The sequence below is a fragment of the Drosophila sulfurigaster genome, chromosome X (genome assembly GCF_023558435.1).
Source record: "Drosophila sulfurigaster albostrigata strain 15112-1811.04 chromosome X, ASM2355843v2, whole genome shotgun sequence".
Taxonomy (NCBI): Eukaryota; Metazoa; Arthropoda; class Insecta; order Diptera; family Drosophilidae; genus Drosophila; species Drosophila sulfurigaster.
The window spans coordinates 27,478,729-27,497,555 of record NC_084885.1 but is presented as its reverse complement, the minus strand read 5'-3'; the positions used below and the strand labels follow the sequence as shown (position 1 = coordinate 27,497,555).

The 18,827-nt window shown below is 40.5% G+C and overlaps 6 protein-coding genes and 1 long non-coding RNA gene across 12 annotated transcripts; 3 read left to right on the top strand and 4 right to left on the bottom strand.

The window, feature by feature from the left end:
- Positions 1–43: 43 nt before the first annotated feature.
- On the bottom strand, positions 44–876 carry LOC133848942 (ataxin-1-like). Its single transcript, XM_062284703.1, has 3 exons — positions 740–876; positions 458–680; positions 44–395 (listed from the first exon to the last, which is right to left on the bottom strand). The coding sequence occupies exons 1-3, from the start codon at positions 829–831 to the stop codon at positions 90–92; spliced, it is 621 nt and encodes a 206-aa protein (XP_062140687.1). The 5' UTR covers positions 832–876; the 3' UTR covers positions 44–89.
- Positions 349–1,503, top strand: LOC133848944 (uncharacterized). The gene is made up of 3 exons (XR_009895312.1): positions 349–485; positions 548–682; positions 747–1,503. It is a non-coding gene; the product is annotated as an uncharacterized LOC133848944 (long non-coding RNA).
- Positions 1,103–3,220, bottom strand: LOC133848938 (probable dolichyl pyrophosphate Glc1Man9GlcNAc2 alpha-1,3-glucosyltransferase). Its single transcript, XM_062284694.1, has 4 exons — positions 3,036–3,220; positions 2,050–2,970; positions 1,881–1,991; positions 1,103–1,582 (listed from the first exon to the last, which is right to left on the bottom strand). The coding sequence occupies exons 1-4, from the start codon at positions 3,101–3,103 to the stop codon at positions 1,123–1,125; spliced, it is 1,560 nt and encodes a 519-aa protein (XP_062140678.1). The 5' UTR covers positions 3,104–3,220; the 3' UTR covers positions 1,103–1,122.
- A 112-nt stretch (positions 3,221–3,332) lies between these two features.
- LOC133848937 (WD repeat-containing protein 18) lies at positions 3,333–4,966 on the top strand. The gene is made up of 2 exons (XM_062284692.1): positions 3,333–4,162; positions 4,219–4,966. Exons 1-2 carry the CDS (start codon positions 3,395–3,397, stop codon positions 4,876–4,878), a joined length of 1,428 nt encoding a protein of 475 aa, XP_062140676.1. The 5' UTR covers positions 3,333–3,394; the 3' UTR covers positions 4,879–4,966.
- Positions 4,876–5,761, bottom strand: LOC133848943 (UPF0184 protein CG14818). Its single transcript, XM_062284704.1, has 3 exons — positions 5,630–5,761; positions 5,299–5,415; positions 4,876–5,221 (listed from the first exon to the last, which is right to left on the bottom strand). Exons 1-3 carry the CDS (start codon positions 5,649–5,651, stop codon positions 4,992–4,994), a joined length of 369 nt encoding a protein of 122 aa, XP_062140688.1. The 5' UTR covers positions 5,652–5,761; the 3' UTR covers positions 4,876–4,991.
- A 178-nt stretch (positions 5,762–5,939) lies between these two features.
- LOC133848941 (5-demethoxyubiquinone hydroxylase, mitochondrial) lies at positions 5,940–7,761 on the top strand. Its single transcript, XM_062284701.1, has 3 exons — positions 5,940–6,088; positions 6,986–7,481; positions 7,545–7,761. Exons 2-3 carry the CDS (start codon positions 6,993–6,995, stop codon positions 7,701–7,703), a joined length of 648 nt encoding a protein of 215 aa, XP_062140685.1. The 5' UTR covers positions 5,940–6,088; positions 6,986–6,992; the 3' UTR covers positions 7,704–7,761.
- Positions 6,216–17,985, bottom strand: LOC133848939 (protein shifted). 6 transcript variants are annotated; one of them, XM_062284697.1, is made up of 8 exons: positions 17,843–17,985; positions 10,616–11,005; positions 9,670–9,927; positions 9,386–9,580; positions 8,362–8,562; positions 6,725–6,820; positions 6,451–6,651; positions 6,216–6,384 (listed from the first exon to the last, which is right to left on the bottom strand). In XM_062284697.1, the coding sequence occupies exons 2-8, from the start codon at positions 10,998–11,000 to the stop codon at positions 6,362–6,364; spliced, it is 1,359 nt and encodes a 452-aa protein (XP_062140681.1). In that variant the 5' UTR covers positions 11,001–11,005; positions 17,843–17,985; the 3' UTR covers positions 6,216–6,361. The 6 variants fall into 6 exon arrangements, with proteins under 6 accessions (XP_062140681.1, XP_062140679.1, XP_062140682.1 ...); XM_062284695.1 differs by having other exon boundaries at positions 6,216–6,651; XM_062284698.1 differs by having other exon boundaries at positions 6,216–6,651; positions 8,362–8,550.
- Between the last annotated feature and the right edge of the window lie 842 nt (positions 17,986–18,827).

Genomic DNA, 18,827 nt, shown 5'->3' with positions numbered 1-18,827 from the left:
GGAATATGAAAATTACACACAGTCGTTACTACAATGTGCCCTACTTTTAATATTTATTTATTCATACTTAATACATAATTATCAAATATTCAGTTGCGCATTTTACCAATCAAGTGCTGAGTGTAAGCTGCCACAATATTCGCCATCTCCGCGTACATTTGATACGGATGCCTGGAACTGGTGTCAAATGCATAATTTCCAGCCATAGGCAGCGACGGTGGTGGCGGCGGCAGTGGAGGCTGTTCCGGCTGTGCCACTAACGACAAACAAATATCGCCCACCTGCAGCTGTTGGCACTTCAACGCATACAGCTGCAGTGACAATTGCGGATCACAGGAGGCCCAACCCTGGCCATAGACAAACAACGGATGTGATGCCGTCACCTCCATATTGACCTGCAAAAGAAAGGGGGGAATACTTAAGGGTCTACAAATTGATATCAAATACGTGTATCCACCTTTAAATGCTGCGTTCCATAGCTGAAGGTAATGATGATGTTGGAACCAGCAGAAGTTCGATCAATTTTAACCACTGTCGCCTCCAACAGCTGAAAATGCGGACTACGCAGCGCCGATTGTATAAAGTCCTCCGTACGAATGTCCTCCACACGGCGCATCACACCTGTGGATAGCTCAATGTAGGAGCCCTTGTGGAAGCAACTTTTATCGTGCGATTGTTGACTGTAATTAAATGATAACAACGTTAATTTTAAATTATAGATTTACGTTAGCAACTTCACTTTGCAGCATCGTGTTGCATCTGCATCGTTGTACTCATATTCAGCTCTGACGATCTGTTCCTCGGGAGTTGCAATTGAAGACTGAAGTTCATTCAAATGAGCGCGCAGATTTCCATGGATTTTCCACGAACATTGCCCATTCGCCATTCCGCATTCGCGCCTAGCGTCACTTGTCGTTACCTGTTTACTTTATGACCCAATCCAACTCCCACTCAAGGCCAGGTAGAGAGACGGAGGTTAGCTACCTAAATTTCCGCTTAATTTCCATTGTCCATTTGGCCCTCTGGCTGTTGCGCCAGGCGCCTTGGACAGACATACACACACACACACACACACACACAGAGACATTGTTTTTGCTAGTAGATATACAAAGTGTAAAAGATTTATTTGGTTTTACGTTTGCGTTTCGCTGCCGAGAATTTCACTTGCGGCGCACGGCGTTTGGTCAAACTCGGCCAACTTGGCCACGCAATGTCCAAAGCATAGATGTAGTAACGCACAAAGAAATACAACACGCCCAGCGATGAATACAATGAGGTGAGCAGCAGCGGCATAAACGGCAATTGCTGATGGACGCCAAACAAGCGACTAAACAAGTGCTCGTACAGTGGAATGGTGAGGAAGCCCAGGAAATAGATGCACTCGAGTAGGTGGAGCCCCAGCTTGGTGGCCTTATAGATACGCTCCAGCTGGCCATAGAACATGGCCATGTAGGCCAAGTAGAGAGCATAGCGTGGCACCAGAAGATCCACCTCAAAGAGCAGCGGCAACAGCGAGAAATAGCCGGCGACAGATAGAATGAAGGCGTACTTGGCATCACGTCGATCGACGACAGCAAGAAGACTGTAAGAAATAAGACTTAATTAGTATAGTTAACTTAGAAATAATTTTTAAGAATATATTTCACTAGTACTTAAAACAAGATATATTCAGCAATCATATTCAAAGTATTAAAGACAACGAACACAATTTTGTATTAACTAAATGGGATATATCTTTAAGAGGTAAGCACTGGTTGGCATGCCTGCTAGGGTTTGAGTCTACACTTAAAGCTGCTGACTCCCAGCTCTTACCATTTAATCAGCCAGTGTATTAGAACAATTTGTGTATAAAATACTTCAGTGAATTGTTGCGTACTCACCACATTGGTATAAGGCACATTAGGATTGCCTTCTCGTGCACATGCCAACCAAACATGAACGAGGAGCAGGCGCACAACACCACAGCACGTAGAAACACCAGCCTGGCTTGTCTGCAATATACAATAATAATTAGAAATACAATAATCGTTTTATAAATGCACAGCTTACTCTTTTGTCTTACTGAGAAAGAGCTTCAGCAGAATGGGCAACATGAAGAGTAGCGTGAGCACAAACGTTGTGCCCGGCGTGATGTTGGGCAGTACAATGTGTTTCACCTCCTGCACCAGTCCCGAGCTCGTCGACGACATCGCGTTGGGTGGAGTGCGTTTTAACGCGACCACAGCCAACTTATCAGCTGTATTGTAGAGCGCCCAAATGTTTGGAGCCCAGTATGCGTGAGTTAGGCCTCGCTTGAAGGGAAACAGACGCAAGATTAGCTGTGGGAGCTGACGCCAAAAGGGACCAAACGAAAGCACGAATGGCGTTAGACCCACAGCCAAAAGTTTGGCAATGGAAAGCACAAATTGCTGGCTCTGCTTGCCCAGGCAATAGAACTTGAGCAGATAGACAGCAAAAGCGGGCGCCATATATAGGAAGATGTGCTTAAAGTTGAGTAGGACTGCAAAGCTGAAGGCGCACCACAGAAAGCGCTGCCTGAGCAGCGCACTCACGCTCAACAGCAGCAGGCCAAAGAGGAATCCATTGTACTGGAAGTGTATGTGATCCACAAAGATTAATCCCACATTGAGCAGCAGCAACATGCAGCCGGCAATATGTTGTTGTGTGGACTTTACCACGCCCAGGGCAGCGAGCGCGGAGCGTACGCCTAGCACATAGATCATATCCATCACAATCACCGAGATCTTTTGAAAATAAACAGTTTCCGCCGAGGCATATTTCAAATTCTGCACCACAAGCATCGCGGGATCGACATATTTGGCCAGCTGGGAGAGCAGCCACTCGAAGTAGGCAAAGAATGGTGGATAGTCAAGTGTCCATTCGCTTGTGGCATCCACATACCAGCGATCCAGTGGCAAACTGTGTGTTATTGCCAACCAATTGCGATGTACCTCAAAGTCGGTCGAATAACTGCAACGACAACAACAAAGTTTGTCAAGTTGCTCATACGATTTGCCGGTATTGTTTGTACTCACTGCGCTGGCAGCAATAGCACTTTTAGTGCTGTGCTTATGCCAACCAATTGCCAAAAGTATCCGCTCATCGCACTTTTATCATCAGTTAGCCACGCATTAGTCGCGAATTAATTGTATTTATTTTTCCAATAGCGCACCGTACGTTATCGCCGCAAAGTTAGGCAAATGATTTTGAATTATCGATGCTTGCTGTTGTCGCAACTTTTGAATTATCGATAGCGCTGTTGCTGCAAGTATCGTATCGTGGCCCAATAGATACACAGTGTGACCAGCATGCGGCAAATTTTCTGGCATTTTATAACGACGTTTTGTTTATTTGTTGCTGTTGCCTCGCACGTGCATGCATTCAAATCAAAATCATGGGAGACATTGTCGAGGCTATATTCATTAGTTGTTTAAACAATGAGCGCGCCTCCTGCAACGTGCAGGATCTGCGCACTGGCACCGATCTGATGCGATACAAAGGTGGCGGCCAAATGCAGCGACACACACTAAATATGCTGGGCGAGAAATTCGTGATTGCGGCAAACAGCACTAAACCGCTGCTCCATGTGTGGCCCCTCAACGGACAGGAACAGATGTCCACCATACGCTATGTGGTGCCTGGCAATGTGACTGCCTTGGCCCTTAGCCCAGATTCCGCCTTCCTCATCGCTGGAATTCAGGAAACAATCTATGTGTGGCATTTGAATTCGGGTCGATTGCTCAACATGATGGCCAAGCATTTCCAGGCAATCACCTGTATACGCTTCACCGACAACGGCGAACACTTTGCCACTGCGGGCAAGGATGGTGCCGTGCTCGTCTGGAATCTAACACGCGCTGTGGCTCCGCTAGGCAACGGCGACAGCGAGGACAATGCACCCTTCTACAGCTTCAATGATCACGGCTTGGCTGTGACTGATGTCCACATTGGCATGGGTGGCATACGGGCCTTTATGTACACCGTTTCATTGGATCGCTGCTGCAAGGTTTATGATCTCAGCAACGGCAGCATGCTACTCAGCGTCGTGTTTCCTGTGGCTTTGCACAGCGTCATCGTAAACAAGCTGGAGACGAGCGTTTTCGTGGGCACCGGCGACGGACAAGTGCTGATCTATCACATGAACAAAATACCTCGCATGAAGGTGCAGTAAATTCACATTTGCACGAGCTCTATAGCTTTAACAATCGTTTCTTTTAGGAATATCATTTGGAGGAGAACGAGAGTCAAGCCTTTGTGGGTCATACGGCGGGCGCAGCCATCACCAGCCTGGCGTTGTCCGTTAATGCGGATCAGCTGATATCTGGTGGTGATGACAAACAAGTCTGTGTTTGGGATGTGGCCAGTCGCCAGCTGATTCGTAGTATTGCCCAGTTGGGCTCCATAACCAATCTGCATTTGCGTCTCATTAGCTCGTCACGCTTCCATCCGGCTCCGAAGGAGGCCAAGTTCTTTGCCGACAGCCTGAAGCGTGTGATAACGCCACCCAGTGATGACGATTATATTGAAGTGCTGGTCACCGAGGAATACGAGGATATGAAGAGAAAGCATTTAGACAAACGTAATTTTGATGACAGCTACTTTCCAACCGGTCTCGAGACGGACGACGATGACGAAGAGGAAGCTGCAGCAGCAGCAACTGAAGAGGAGCAAGATCAAGATCAGAATGAAGATGAGGATGAGGAAATGGCGGAACCCGAAGAGTCACAAGATGCGTCTCTGTTGGCAGAACTGGCCAGCTTGCGTGCTGAGAATGCACGTCTTAAGCGCGAAGCGAAGGCTTTGGTGAACATGAAAGTGGAGCTAATCGCGGGCCAAGTGTCCAGCAAAAAGAACAAAAATAGAAATCGCAAAAAGTAGTTGTAACAATTATTACATATATGTATATCATATATAGAAATCAATAAATTTGTTAAGAAACAATAAATGTTGTGTATAGAAAGAATAACTGTTAGTTTATACAACTGTGTCAATTAATTGACGCCTGCCACGCCCGCTTGCCCGCCCTCCATCTCGTCATCGTCGTCATCTTGGTGGTCCTCCTCTTCGGTGGCATTGTCTTTCTCCTGCGCCAGCTGACGACGAATCTCGCGATTGGAGTCCAAGAGCACACGCAACTGCGACAGAATGTCATCAGTGCGCTGCTCCACAGCGTCCAGGGCGCAACTCAAAGCATCTAGACTCTGATTAACGTCCTCCATCTCTGCAAAATGCCCAAAAAAACGAGCATTAGACAAACATTCCCAAATTGGGCAGCAAATTTGAATGTTTTATTTTTACCTTGAAGATCTGCCTCCTGCACATTTGTGTTGCCCGAATCACCGCCGGAGGACGTCGGATCATGGTTATTTCTGGGTGACATCGCCGTTGTCGTTCTGTTTGTTAGCAGTAGTTTTGCTGCAAAAAAAAAATACAACAGGCGTCAGCTGACTATTATTTAAATTAACGCGAGTTCAGCAGCGTAGTCATCACATGCTTCCAAAGGGGTGTCAACGAATTTTGAATTTTGTTATTACTCAAATGTTATGCACACTTTATTTTTAGCTATATCATTAGCATTTTGAGAAAGCATTGCTTTGTTTTACTTAAATTTGTTCTGAACTTTATTTACATTGTTTATTGCCTACGTCCATGCATGCGCAATGTTTATATTCAATAGATTTAACCAAGTGTGTATTTTATACTGACTGGCAGCACTTCTGCGGATGTTGTGCAACACTACAAGGGAGACCGTACACGATGTTGTATATTCTTATTGGTATAAAAATACAGCTGTCACTTATGAAATTTGTATTTTTTTTTTATTTCGTTATAATAAAGTTAGAATTCATCTAAAATAATTATTTTATCGTGCTAAATGATTATCTAAACATTATTTCGCTGCAAAATCATTAATCAACCAAATTATATTTTTAAGATGCACTAACATGTCATCGATATGTCGTCGATTTTTCTCCATCCCTAGTAGTCCAATCATCAGCCGGTCCGGTCGTAAAATAATAAAAACATTGTGTCTGCATTCCGTGAACTGTTGCATAAAATTCTTATTGTAAATTGTTACCTGATACAAGTGAGTGTTTTGTTTGTTTTTCTTTTTTGTTTTAGTTTAGTTTTTATTTAAGAATTTTAAATTACAAAAAAATTTGTATCACAATTAGTATTATTTCGTTTTGTCCATTTTCATTTTAAATAGTATAATTGTTGTTGGAAGTGGAGCCCCAAACAAACGTTTACGATTACGTTTAACTTGTTTTTGTTTGTTTAAGTGGTTGTATTTGTTATTTTACATGTGACATGTTGGTGCGTGTCCATTGTGGGCCCAGCGAAAGAGAACAAACAGTGCTCAAAGCGAACGATTTGTAATGCCTGTAGGGGAGAGCGAGACAGACAGTGTAGAAGATCAACCATAGTGTCTCCTCTGCTGGGACTTACGACGTCGACAGTGGCGTCCCTGATAGCCATCCTGGCACTTGCACTCCTTGTTGCTGCCCAAGCAGACACCGTTGCTGCACTTGCAGGTGGAACGCTGCTTGCGTCCGATTTCGCAATGATGGCCGTCGAGTCCGTTCGGGCAGCGGCACATATTGTTGCCAATGCAGCGTCCGCCATTCTTGCATGGTATCACGCACTTGGCTGCAATGCGGCAACAACAAATTAAATAAAAATACAGACTGAGCATGAATCGAGTATCGAGGAGTACACTCACAGTATTCACAGTGCAGGCCGTAATATCCTTTTGAGCATTGGCATTTGTCCTTTTGTATGCATTTACCGCCATTCAAGCACTTCTCCTTGCAAATCCCTGTGGCGAAACCAAAAAAAGAATCATGAAATGTATTGTCTTCAATCGTTAAGCTAAGACAAAAACCTCAGCACTTATTTCAACCTCTGCTTATTGAAGAGACGATGTGTCTAAAATAGATTTCAAAGACACATATTTATGATATTATGACTCTTCTATTTGCAGCCACACAATGCTAAGAACCGCCAGCAGTGCGGGCAAGCAGATCATCCGTCTCTCCAGACGCTGCAGCACCGCCACCTCTTCCCCCAATGCCAATGCCAATACCGATAGTAAACCAAAGCCTCCATTGCGCCCTCGACCAACACCGCTAACAGATGAGATTATACGTGTGGATCATGCTGGCGAATTGGGCGCCGATCGCATATATGCGGGACAAATGGCAATTTTGGGCAACGGCCCCATGGGCAAAACAATTGAGCATATGTGGGAGCAGGAGAAGGAGCATCGCAAGCAATTCGAGCATCTAATACAACACCATCGAGTGCGTCCCACAGTCATGGCGCCCATTTGGAATGTGGCGGCATTTGCCCTGGGCGCGGGCACAGCGCTGATGGGTGAGAAGGCCGCCATGGCCTGCACCGTGGCTGTAGAAACAGTGATCGTTGAACACTACAACGATCAGTTGCGACAGATTATGGAATCCCCGAACCCAGATAAGGTATCTTTAGTAATGAAAACAAAGAGATTCTGAAGTCTTTAAAACATTTCGAACATTTTGCAGGAGCTGCTGGAGACGATCACAAAGTTTCGCGACGAGGAGCAAGAGCATCACGACACCGGCATTGATTGTGGCGCTGAGCAGGCGCCGTTCTATAATGCCTTGACCGAGGTCATTAAATTTGGCTGCAAGACGGCCATAGCTATATCCAAAAAGATCTAAATGTGAACGTTTAACCATGTGTGCTATTAAATATAGAGAAATAGAGCGTAATATATAATATGTGAGCTGTATGACATTTAATTCTGGATTTAATTCATTTGCAATGAAATTAATATGAGCTGTGTTGCATAGCAATTACAACCTTCTAGCTATTACTCTTTGGGCAGTTCCTTGATGTATTTGTTAGTCAGTTAATAAAAGATAAAATATGCTAGTTGTACGACATTTAACTAATCCATTTGCTGTGGGAGTTTCGATTGCAGCCTTTTAGCTCTTACCATTTTGGGCTGAGTTTTAATACTTTTCTAAGTCAACCAAAAGAATATGTTTTATTTAATAACTTGTGGTATTAAAAATGTGGATATTATTATGGTAGACTAGCTCCTGGGCCATGAAATTTCTGCTGTGTTTCATTTCAGCCTTCTAACTCATACCGGTTGGACTGCTTATACAGCTGTGAACTTTGAAATAGCAGTGCAACTTCGAGACAAAATTTCAATTACAACAGTTTAAAGTACTCAAGGAATATGCAATAAAAAAAAAGGAATGTAGTTATATTTCTATCACACTGCTATTTTAAAGTTCACTGCTGTACTCCTATCGGTCAGTTAGTCTGCACAGTATTCTATTTCTATATAGAGAAGTGTGGTTGACTTACCGCCCTCGCACTGTGTGCCTTGATAGCCATCGGGACAAGTGCATTTCGATGGCTCGGTGCAATTGCCGCCGTTGAGGCATTGTGGGAAACAGAAGGCCGTCTCACAGTATTGGCCCGTGTAACCGACGTTGCACTTGCAGATGTGATCCTCGTTGCAGTAACCATTCTTGCCACATTTCAGTGTGCATTCTGGATCGGGAGCTTAAGTTTATTTAGTTTAGTTCAATCATTTTTTGTTTTTGTCGTTTATGGTTTTGTTGTGTGTGTGTTTTTTTCATTGTTTTTGTTTTTGTTTTTTTGTTTTTCTAAGAGAAAGTGAAAGCGGACTTTGTGTGTGTGTGTAGATGTATGTAAGCACAACGAATGAGTCGAGAGACTCGACAAAGCGAAAGGGTATACCAGAGATAGCACAAAAAGCATAAGAAGAAAAGCAGAGCAAAGAAACGATCTTTAATGTGACTGAAAATAAATTTGCAAATATATATTTGTTTTCGATGATGTTTGTTACCAAAATTTGGTGGCTCTATTACTTATAGTTTCTGAGATCTTTGCATTTAAGGGAATGGACAGACGGCCGGGAGGACGCGTTGTCAATTATATTTTTCTGCTATTACTTTTCTTTTATTTCTGATATCTTTTCAACACCTCTTTAAATCGTGTTCTAAATATGCTGTTATTGATCTTAAGAAAACCCAGGAAAAGAGATCGATAGCGAGTGAGCTTGGAGCGTAGAGATAAGAATACGAGTGTGCTGTAAGGAAGGGAAGGAAGGGGAAGTACAAGTAAAAGCGGACGAAATGGCGAAACGGAAAAGCATTAGCGACAGTACGAAAAATGAATGATAAAATGTAATTACAAATAGAGCACGCCCAAGAACAAAAACAAAAACAAATGCCATAAGGTAAGATTCCGAAAATGTATCTTCTTTTATTTTGAAATACACAGTTTGTTCTTGAGCGCCCTCAACGGTGTTCTATGCAAATTTGAATATAAAGCATTTTTATTGACTTTTCATATACACTACCTTGCAAAGTTGTTAGTGAAGTAGGGTTGGAAGCGTCTATATCATACACACCTCTATGTGCGCATTCCTTTTTGAAGTTCAGACGGATGGGTGTGCCCGATAATGGTTTGTTCTTTTTGGTCTGAATCTTGAGGCCGACATTGAAGGAGGCGGTGCCCGAGCTGTTTCCGGTGCAGGGCAGGAATATGCTAAAATCTAGCTTAGATTGATATATAGAAAAATCGGGGAACAGTGCCACTGTGCACACTGCATTCAAAACATCACTCTATGATGGGCTTACTTACTTTTCTGCTCCTGCGGAATGCGGCCACGTTTGTTGATCGACAACGTTGGCGCCTTCAAAATGCTCTCGTCCATTGTCTGCAGTCGATCGAAATCGTAGAAATACTTGCGTTTGCCCGACTTCCATGTGAAGTTCACATAGTTCACCTCCGATGGTATCACCAGATAATTGTAGAACGTCGTGTCGCGCATCTCGTTCGTCACGCGGCCATTGTGAATGGCATAGATGCGATCCGAATAGCCCTGGGGGAAGTAGAGCGCTGTGGGGAAGGATTTATAGATGTCTGATAAAAAAATAAAGCGCTACTTGTGCGAGCAATCTATAATCTATATAACTACACTTCTAGAATAGTACGAGAGTTTATTTGAAGAGAGTAACCCTGAACCGGTTCAACGAGGAATCTATGTTCGTATTCTTACAAGCATTACTCTGTTTTTATTGTAGTTCCCACATAAAACTATATTTGATTCTTCTCTACTATATTATCACAGTGAACAAATTTAAGCTAGAATATTATTAGAACGGTTCACGGCTGAACCAGTTCGATGAACCGCAATTTCTACTCCTTGAAAATTGAATTCATATTTTGATTTCACTATAAAAACTAAGCTCGAATTTACTCGGGTATTTTTTAATAATGCAAAAGCTTTAAAGCCAAACCGTTGCGAAAAAAGGCATTTTTATCCGATGAAAGTGAAAGTAATTTGGGCACCGAACCGGTTCACATAATCATCTCTATCAGCAGAACGGTTCAAGGCTGCACCATTTGGATGAACCGCAATTACTGCTCATATTCATATTTTGATTCTAATTTTGAAACTAAAATCGAATCTATTTGGCTATTTTCAAGAAATACAAAAGTTTCAAAGCCGAACAGTTCCGGAAACCGCATTTTTACTCGCTAATTGGTGCAGCGAACCGGTTCACAGAGTGTTTAACAAACTCACCGCTTAGCATCTTGAGCTGCTGTTCGTTGATCCAGAGCGAGATGCTCTCCTCATTGCGATTGTGTCGATTGCCGCCACCGCCGCCCTGCGATCTCCTTCGTCCCGAACGTCGATGGAAGCCTCCGCCACCTCCACCTCCACCTCCGCCTCCGCCTGCGGAGTGTCCAGCGCCAATGCTGCTATCGCTATCCGCAATATTATCGACATCATCGCCAAGGCTGTGATTCTCCTCCGAGCTGATCGAATCGCCTCTTCTATTATTGTTGTTGTTGTTGTGACGATTGTGATTCTGACGACACTCGATGTGGCCAAGGCATAATATGGTTTGGACAATCAGCACCAGATAGAACCATTTGACAAAGCAACCAAGTTCCTGCAGTGGCATATTTGCTGTGATTGGAGAGGAGAGGGGATGATCATCAAACAAACAGATGCACATTAATTAATAGATCAGCTGCAATCGCAATATTGCAAATTGCAAATTGAAAATTGGCAAATCGAAATGGAAACTATGTAAACAAAGCAACAGATTTCAAACAATATTTGCATTTCTCAGTCGCACTCGATGTTTGCTTTTCTTTGCTTCGCAACTTCGCTGTGCACTCGCAAATATTGACTTTGCTATTCATAAAAATGAAAAAAACGAAATGAAAAAATAAAACTGATTGAGCTAAGTGCCCAATGCAAAGAAAACTCTATTTGAACATCGCATATTCGCGATATATCCACAATAAACACAGATGGCAGCTGACAACAAAAAAAAAGCAGATATATCGACACTTTATTAAATTAGTTTATAAGTATTATTAACACAATAAATGAACAATACCAGAAATAGAAATAGAATTCAACTAGAAACCGAATTCAACTTAAATTGAAGACCAATCAATTATAATTTTTCACAACCTAATTAAAGGGTCTCGAGCTGTCACAACTGTGACCACATTTAAGCAGATATATCGACACTTTATTAAATTAGTTTATAAGTATTATTAACACAATAAATTAACAATACCAGAAATAGAAATAGAATTCAACTAGAAACCGAATTCAACTTAAATTGAAGACCAATCAATTATAATTTTTCACAACCTAATTAAAGGGTCTCGAGCTGTCACAACTGTGACCAAATTTATCCATTCTTCAGCCCTTTAATTTCCAAGAAAAAGAAAACCATTTGAATTCCACTTTTTACTCATATTTAATACTATCTTCTTAGTATTATTTCATATCTTTTCTAAATGCAATTTCACATTTTGGAATCCACTTTATACTCATATTTGGTACTATCTTATTTTTATTATTATTACTATTTAGAAAAGTTTCATTTAAATTCAGTACAGATTTGAAAAGATCATCATTTACTCGTTTCGCAATCAATTAATATGTTTTCGAACTGCAATATAAATTTGTTATTAGGATTATCTAACTGATTTCCATAATGATTTTAACGTCTTGATTTGGCTTTGCATTGGAGCATTGGAATGGATTGAAATGGCAAAGTGAATGCTGCTACTGGGGATTGATCTTAACTCCAAAAGCAAAAACAAAACAAAAATAATCTATAATAAAATAAAAAAAAGAGGAGAAGAGGTTACAATGCGGTTGATGCGTTGATCGTTAATGGAAGCTGCGACTGTGATACAGAGATCGGAGTAGAAGATGAGAGATGGGCGATGGGAGACAGAAGGCAGAAGACGGAAGACAGAAGACAGACTTGGAGACAGAGCAGGTACAAAGTCGTTAGCACTTGGCGTGGTGTGAAGAGTAGTTGTTGCCCAAGAGAGTCAACGATGTTGCCTGCAGGTGCAGTGGCCGAGGCCGAGGCAAGACGACGGGGCACAGACAAGGCAGAAATTTAACATAATGAAAGAAAAAAAAAACAAAAAAAAAAAAAAACGACAGACGGGTGAAAAAATGAATGTGATCGGAGACAGGCCAAAACGACATCGAATCAGTTGCCAGGCAGACGGACGGACAGACGGACAGGCCACTTGGCTGGCCATTTGTCTGGCCATCAACAGCACGTACTGAATGAGCGTAACGAGGGGAACAGACAACAACGACAACAACAACAACAACAAAGAGACAAGAGGTAGCGGGACAAGGAACGGGAACGGGAGTCGATGATGTCCATGTCGAAGAAAACAAGTTAAGGTGTCTTAATAAGATCAAACATGGCGATTATGAGGAATTACTTGAAGATAATGACATGTGGCTTCGCATTAAGCATACAAATAAGGAATGCCATCGACCAACAATCGACAATCGAGGCTATCGATATGCGATACGGAACGACGACATTCTCTCTCTCTCTCCTTAACAATTGAGGTTATGCTCACACATACAGAGACACAGTGACTGCTAGCAGTATGTTGTCTTCTGGACCAAGAAGGGTAATAAAACTGAGCATATCAAATAAAGTGACACTTTAATCTGTCTGTCTGTTAAAATGTGATTTTCAAAAATTTTGCAACATCCAAAAAATGATTCCAAAATTATTGCAAATTACGATTATTTATAGCGTAAGAATCAAGTACTTTTCTACTATTTTAGCTATAATTTTTTTTTTTTTCAATTAACTCTTCTTACTTGTTTTTTAATTGCATCCAATTAGAGTTGCGCCACCCACGTTCTTTGCGAACTTCTTGAAATTGACGGATGTGAAGAAAGCTTATAAAGAATTGAAATGAACACAACGCAATAAACTCTGGCAGATACTACATAAAAAATAAAACAAAAACAAAAACAAATAAAAATAGCACGCAGCATTTCATTTGTTTTGACTTTTCCCCATTTGGAAATAACAACACCAACAAAATGCTATAATACTCGTATTATATTTTGTGTGATTAATGGAAATATTGATAAGAGCCCCGCTTGATACGTTGATACGTTGATTAGTTAGTGCACAAGACGGAGAAGACTCATAGTAGACACTTATGTATATACTATTTTAATATAATTGTTAGTATACTCAATTTTTGTCTGTTGCTCAATCGTTTTTTAGTTGACATCCTCAAGACAAAAAGGTCACGCAAACTGCGCTTGAAACTGGAATTTCAATAGAATCGTTGTCTCAACGAGATTCCTGACTTTCCTGACATAACTGACTGTAATTGAGAAATGTAAAGCTAGGCATTTTTCATTTTCATTAATTATTGTTATAATGAAATAGAAGAATTATTCTTCATTTTAAATTTATGAGAAATGTAATAAGAAATTTATTTATTTTAATTTTCATTTAAATTGAATTTTTTTTCACTTCTTTAAAAATTGAGATACTTTCTTAACTCTATATTTAATGGAATTTTCAGTTTCCTATTCGATAATAAATTATAATTTAGAAATTGAGACACATTCTTAACTCTTTATTTCTTTGAATTGTTATTTACCTATTTTGCAATAAATTTAATGTTTTTAAATCTGAACTTTGCCATAGAATTTTCTCTCAGTGTGTAAGTAAGTTTGTGCTTAGTAGTTTTGTTACTTCCGATTATAGCTCAATTTGAGTTCGAGTTCAAGTTTGTTTTGGCATGTTTATAAGCAATCCAAACAAATAGCCTCACCCTATATCACACCTTGAAGCGATCTCTCAGTTACCATGATCAGAGAAGTGTATGGAGCGACTAAAAAGGACAGATTAACATTTTAGCGTGAAACCGAAGACAGCAACAACTGCATTCAAAGCAGAAAGCAGAAGCATCAACAGCAGCAGCAACAATTTGTTAGCTCTTTACGATTATTGCCTTTCTCACACCTTATTACCCAGAATATAAAGAAGCGGCCAACAACAGCAACAACAAATAAGCGGACAATAAAATGTGAACAAAACAAAATGGAAATAAAAATAAAAATTTCAGAGAACGAAGCAAGAGGATGGGATCGGGATCGAGATCGGAATTGAAATTGAAATCGGGATAGCGATGACATAGTGTGTCCCGCACATCGTCTCAATTCCAGTCTCACTCTCCCTCTCTTTTGCTCTGATTCTCTCCTCTCAATCTCTCTTTATATGTCTGTCGTTTGGTATTGGGAATCCAGTTTGAAGTTGGGTTTGAGTTTTAAGTTCGGGTTCGGTCAGAGAAACGGAAGAACTGTGGAAATCGCATACTCATATGTCTGTATCTTTGGACAGCGACCACTTTAGGAGCCCGCCAGCCAGCCGCAGGGCTGGACAAAACTCAGGGCTGGCGACAAAGCACCGATCTGGGAGATCATCCACCATGAAGTATAGCATTTACAATAAAATGACAGCAAAAATGTGTCAAGCAGAAGTTGAATTGATGAAGAAAAAACGAATAGCTAAACAAAATTAAAGCATAAACAATGCCAACACGATCCTCATACTTGTATTCAATCGATGTCTCACTCAGTTACTTTTTAACTTGGCTCCCGATTAAAATGATGCTAACAATCACAACGACAACCAGAACAAGAACAATAACAACAACAATAAGCACAACACTCGTTGTTTGCTTAATGAACAACACACAACTGAAGAGAGCATCAAAAACACCTTCAGCAAGTATTTGCAACCAGGCAACCAGACAATCACAGCTTCGCCTCCGCATCAACCTAGGCGACTTTCGAATGCTCTACACAGTAAAGTGCAAATATGAACTTTGCTTTTAAATGCTTTTGTCATTAGAGAGACTTCCCAGAAAGCATATAGTACATATAGCATATATGTATATATACATAGTCTGCAATTGTTCTACTTACATCACTTTAAAATAAGAGTTATTTTTTCTGAAAGTGAAAAAAATTCATACAAAAATGACATAAAGAAAGCAAAAATGCCTTGAAAATAAATCAATTTGTATTTTTTGTTTATCATTTTTTATAGTACACAAAATATTAAAGAATTTATTTGACTATAAATAAGTTAAAAAATAAAGGAAATGTAATTTTCGATTTATGCTTGTGGCAAGTTTAAAAATACGATTATTATGTTTTGTCACAATTTTCATATTTTCAGATGTTATATTTTCTACTGACCCGAAATTTATAGAATTTTAAACAATCAATTGATTTGATTTGGAAATTAGAGTAAAGTAAAACTGATCCTTTCACTAATTTCACTCGATGTTATTTAAAAATGTCCCTATACAGACAAATTTCAAAAAAATAAATTTAGGAATGAGAAAAAATGCACGATAAATGATAATATTTCTTATAAATATTAGTTTTTCGCTATAACAACATAATTTGAAGTGCAACTCCTAAATAATTCTATATTAGCAAATAATATCTAACTGAGTTATTATTGTCGCGATCGTTTTGGCCATATGCTCGTCTCTTGACCACTGGCCAGAAGATGAAGGAAGAAGAAGAAGCGAACACATATAATATAATAATAATAACAACAGCAAAAGCAACAACAGCAACAACGAGGAGAACAAGAACAACGAACGACTGTCTCCAAGTGGGCTCAAGTACCGCTGTCGACGTCGCTGCCAACGGCGACTGCGACTGCGACCGCAACGGCGACGTCGCAGTGCAGCCGGTCAAGTAGCGAGCGCGAGACAAGCAGGCTGGCTGGCTGGCTGACCAGCCAGGCCAAGACAAAACGACAGACGTTGCGGGATGGGATGGGATGGGATGGAATGGGACGGGACGAGATGAAACGTGACAAGGAGATGGGCATGGGAATGTTAACGGGTGGACGGGGGACGACACAACAGCGCAGACAAACAACCAGTAAGCGAGTAAAGAGCAAACGAGAGAGAGAGAGAGAAGCTGAAGGAGAAGAAGAAGGAGGAGAGATGAGCAGAAGCTACTTCACAGAAAACAGAACTCTGATTTCTGATTTTGCGATTGTATTGTGCAGCTCCGTGTGTGTGTGAGTGTATACTGTGTGTGTGCGTGTTTGTTGTGTGTGATTGTAAAAGTATGTGTGTCGGTGTGTGTGTGTGTGTGCATACGATCGAGATTGAGGAGTTTTGCACACCACTCCATTTGTTTGTCGTTGCTGCACACACACACATACACAATCACATACGCGGAGGAAGCATTCAAGTGGTCAAGAAGTCGACTGTTTGCCGGTCTACTACCAACAACAACAACAACAACAACAGCAAGGTGGGCAACAAGGTGTTAGCGATGGCGGCAGCAGCAGCAGCAGAAGCGCAGTCCGCATTCATAGTCAGTGCTGCATTGGACAATGACTTTCACGCCTTTCAAGCGCGCCAAAACGCAAACAACAACACCAAAGTAAATATAGTCTGTGTGCCTGTGTGTGAGTATGTGCAGTAAGTACAGGCGGCCCAGTGGAGGCTAACAAAATACACTGCAAGAAAAACATTGGGCACATTAGACAAAAAGCCACTACACACAAGTAAAAACAACTACAGCGAAAGCTTTACGGCAACTTTGTAGGATCCGTTCAGCTCTCCAGCTCAGCTGATACCGTTGAACTCAGCTTTGAAAGCTTCTTATGCTCCAGCTTGCTCCCACACACACACACACACACACACACTCGCACGCAGTTGACTGAAGCTCAATTAGTGCTCAGGGTCAACTTCGCAAAAAAAGAAAACAAAAACCCAACCGAAAACAAAAGCAAAGACTAAACACGAAAAAAAAGGGTTCAAAATTTGCATTACGTAATTTATCGACTATCTGTACGCATATAATGTTGTATATCGGCTGTTAGCCGGCTTCACTTAGCTCGCACTTTCAATATTGAACAACAACAACAGCAGCAGCATTCGAAGGAGCATTCAATTTGTCTGCCAAAGAAGAGAGACATCACATCAACAGCATCGTTATCATTATCATCACACTGACGATGACGATAATGATGTTGCCGATGATCGTTCGCCGCATTCAACAGGCAATCAAGTGTACTAAATGAAGCGGACAAGCGAATATTAATTGAACGATCGTTGTTGGGGCAACAGCCAGCGATCAATCGATTGATATTAAAAACCGTTGAAAGAGCTGCAAATTGGATGCTGCCCGCCCCGCCTCGCCTCGCCGCGCCACGCCTAAACTTCCTCCCCGACACAACTTTACCGCTTCTTATTGTTGTTTTTGGTTGATCGTATCATATTTTTCTTTTTGCTGTTTCTTTTTTTTTGGCGCTATTAATTCTCAAAGCTATTGGTTTTTGTGGTTTTCGTAGAATCCTTTTAAATTGCACATTAACAAATAAATTAACAAAAATCACATGATCACACACACATACACATATATATTTGTTATATATTTAATTCAAATTACTTTGGCTTTAGATCATTAATTCGTATGCGAAACTTTGCAAATTTCTTCCGTTTGCAGCGGAGGACGAGACTCTGTGACGACGACGAGTGCGAGTACCGTTCGAAACCGTTGACTTTTTGTTTTGCTGCTATGCAGTGTGGGGCCGGCAACGTGACCACAGACTACAGTTGAAAATATACTTTTTTACGGCGGCAATTATATATACCAAACAGAACGATTGGCTGGTTACACTGCAGCGAATATGTTGGTATTTTTTTGTGCACTACGACGCGCGTATTCTAAAATTACTTTTTGCAGCAGTGCTCCTAACAAACTTTTCACACTAATTGATACCAGTTTTGCAATATAGATATAGATATAGATTAAGTATTTGTTTTTATCCATATACAAGGAAATTCAGATTCTCCAATTGATCAACAATATAATACCAAAAAGTTACATCAGCGGACAGAAGACAATGTACCAAACTGTGAATATATGTGTAAATGTTAACATAATGTTGCTGAACTGTTAAAGTTTGGCGCTAACTTCAAAACGTTTTATGATTTAAATAATCGGAAACCCGTTAAATTTTTTTTTAAAGGAAAAATACATTTATTTGTAGCCATTTTTCTTACGAATAAATGTATAACATTCAGTTACAAATACATTTACAATTGAAAATTGCTCTACTTGGGGGAAACGAAAGTACGAATACGTCACGATAAATATATATATATATATATATGTATATATATTATTTTTTAATAACTTATTAGTTAAGTTAAACATACAATGTAGTAGACTAAAATTACAAAAAAAAACATAAAATAAAAAAAAAATGTTGAAACTGTTAAGTTTAGCTTAAACATTAGGATTTGCGGTACGAGGTTTGCGGATTGTTTGTTGTTGTTGTTGATTTTGTTTTTTGTTTATCCGATTACATTAAATTACATTACATTACATACATACATATTTAAAAATGTGGATATTATTTAAAACTGGT